The sequence below is a fragment of the Centruroides sculpturatus genome, unplaced genomic scaffold, assembly GCF_000671375.1.
Source record: "Centruroides sculpturatus isolate CEXI.00-Female unplaced genomic scaffold, Cexi_2.0 scaffold1737, whole genome shotgun sequence".
NCBI classification, from domain to species: domain Eukaryota; kingdom Metazoa; phylum Arthropoda; class Arachnida; order Scorpiones; family Buthidae; genus Centruroides; species Centruroides sculpturatus.
The window spans coordinates 5678-8681 of record NW_019385959.1 but is presented as its reverse complement, the minus strand read 5'-3'; the positions used below and the strand labels follow the sequence as shown (position 1 = coordinate 8681).

At 25.7% G+C, this 3004-nt stretch overlaps 1 protein-coding gene across 1 annotated transcript in view; it reads right to left on the bottom strand.

The window, feature by feature from the left end:
- Positions 1-3004, bottom strand: part of LOC111612811 (vacuolar protein sorting-associated protein 13D-like) — a 132431-nt gene that overhangs the window by 124606 nt on the left and 4821 nt on the right. Inside the window, exons 2-3 of the mRNA XM_023354068.1 lie at positions 1490-1588; positions 55-246 (exon numbers count right to left, since the gene is read on the bottom strand). Coding sequence (XP_023209836.1) covers positions 55-246; positions 1490-1588 — 291 coding nt within the window. The remainder of the gene's footprint in view (positions 1-54; positions 247-1489; positions 1589-3004) is intronic.

Below are 3004 nucleotides of genomic sequence, written 5' to 3'. Positions count from 1 at the left end.
TGTTCTCAGATAAATTTGGCTTTTAAAATTTTAAATCAAATAACTTCATATTACTTCATTTAATCTCAATGGAAAGTTTTCCAACTGCAAATCACATATCAGGCGTGGATTTTGTCTTGACCGTAGCTCTTTTGATGAACAATTGTGTTTCAATTGGGCTTTCAGATTAACAGGCTGAAGTATATATTCGTGCTTCTTTGATATATTATCGGAATTGTCATTTTCTGTAAGTTTTTTCATCTGCAACTATGTATAAAATAGTCATATTTACACATATTACATTTATATTCAAATTAATTTATTTAATGTTTTTATCATAATATAGTAGAGCATCAATTATCCAAATATCAATCAACCGAAACTTCAATTAACCGAAAGCTTTCCAGTCAGCAAATTTAAATTTCCACTAGTGCTGTGGCACTGCAATCTTTGGCTATGTCTTGGGCTACTCCAATATTATTTTTGTTGGTGTGCGTGTTTTAGCTGGCAGCACTGGCACGACCATGAGGGTACTTAAGGAAGTGCCAGGATTTGAACAAATTTCAACATGGAATATGTTAATATATTTTTTCGTACATAATCGGCTATCTGAAAAATAATTTTCCAAGCAATCCCAGTCCCCAATTGATTTGGATAATTGATGCTCTACTGTATTCATAAATAAGGCAATGATACAAAAAATTATTTTGAATAGAATATNTTCAATTTAACAGCACAGCATACATTTACATTTTTAAGTATATTATACATTATCTTTACTATTGAATTTAATAAAAATATTTAGATTTGTATATAAATTATTTGATTGATAGGTTTTTCCTTGTGAACACTTTGTACAATATATAATATAATGAAAAAAACACCATTTGTCCTGTTTTGTTAGAGAACATTAGAGAACATAACAGCTAAGAAAGGCAAATTAAAATATAAAATGTCGCAACTGAAGAGGAATGTAAGGGAATGTCTAAAGATTGTAATGCTAATACAAGGAAAAACCTGTAATAAATCCAAAGAATTATGTAACTAATCCAGCTTTCATTATAATATGTATAGCAATATCTCACTCACATAACATCTCTTTTACCAAGTAATTTATGATTAAATTATTTTTTACATATAAAACTAAAAAGTTATAAATATTCTTCTATCAAATACTAATACATAATTAAAACAATTTTTTGTAATCACACGTGGTATTTTATTTTACTGGTGATTTACCACTTGTGATTTAATAAAGGTTAAATAATTTATTTTATAATAAACTCTTTTTATTTAAGATCATGGCAATTAAAATTTCAGAATCACGATAAAGTTAAACTTGTAAAATTCTTATTGGCTTGATATCAACAAATTTATTTTATATATATTTTGTAAAACTTAAAATTTACATTATTAGTATGATTAAGTGTATCATCTTTTAAGTTAAAACTAATTTCTAGATCTTAAAACTAAAAAATAAAACGAAAATTTTAAGAACAAAAATATTTACCTTTAAAGAATATTCTTTCTGAATCTTATCCATTGTCAATCCACGCAATATATATAATTCATCAAAATCCAATTCTTGTTCTATTTCATCTTTTTGTGCCTTTAAATCAAAACAAAGCATTAATAAAAATTAATAAGAAATTTTTTAACTATTTATATTTACTTCAAATAATTTTCAAAAAAATTACTTTTTAAATATAAAATGAAAAATATTGAACAAAATTTTATTATTTTAAACAATAAATTTCATGTTTAACAGATAACTTAATTCCAATTTTTAATTGGAATGATATTGAAGAAAAATGTGAAAATAAAACAAAAGAAAAATAATCATGGAGAATATCAATCCAGGAAAAACTACAGACTTTTTTTAGAACAATTCTAATGTACTGGAGAGAAAGAGAACATTCCTATTAAAGAAAAAACAACATTCAAATATTCTAAATTAATTAAGAGTAATGGTACACAAGATGGAGAAGTGAAAGCATGGGATAGATTGGAATTTAGGCAAAAATATATATTTGTTTATTTGGCAGATACTATTTACAATATTTTAACACCGTATACATACTGTATAATAAGAAATTATTAATTTTTATGTTATATAAAGTGCAAGTCACTTAACTCTGACAATTAACATAAAACTGTAGCTTTTTAAATCAAAATCAATTCTTGAAACTTATTATAAGATCTGATTTTTTATAAATATTCTGTCAATATTAGAGTAAACTTCATTTAAATAATCTAAATGAAGATTATTCCACATCAAAACCAAAGCTGATTAGCCACCTTGTTTTCTTTGCTAATCTATAGAATAAATTTTAACCAACAAAATCAGCCCATCAACTTAGCTAGCAGTCTCTCAAAGATTAACACTCTTCAATGTGTTGAAAATATTTCTGTGGCTTAAAGTGCATTTAACCTTAAAATTAAAACTCATGCAATCAGTCCTTAGTATCAAAACTTTTAACTTTCAAAATAACTTCTGTAAATATAATGTTAAAACAACAAAATAATAATTTCTATACAGCACCAATATAAATAAAATAAAGTCCTGTGCCCATTTATTTACCATAAAGCAACTTTCCAAATGTATATATACAGGGCGTTTCAAAACTATTGGGTTGTTCAAAAAGTCAGTTCGTTTTTTTTCTGTGGAAAAAAAAAACAATATTTTTATAATAAATAAATATTTTATTGAATTATATATCAACCATTTTGGTCAAATATCTGTTGTCATCGTTTCTGGTAGTAGTATGATTTCACATTCATAAAAGTTTTGATTGTTGCTTACAAAAAACTGATCCAAGTGATTTTTGACATTGTCATTTCAAGTAAATGTCTTACAGTTAAAAAAAATTTGTATAGACCGGAACAAGTAATAATCTGAGTGTGCTCGATCTGGCGAATATGGTTGGTGTGATAGCACGTCCCATCTAAGTTATAACAGTTTCTGACAAGTTACCAAACTTGTGTGAAATTTGACATTATTGTGGTAAAACACTACACCTGTTTT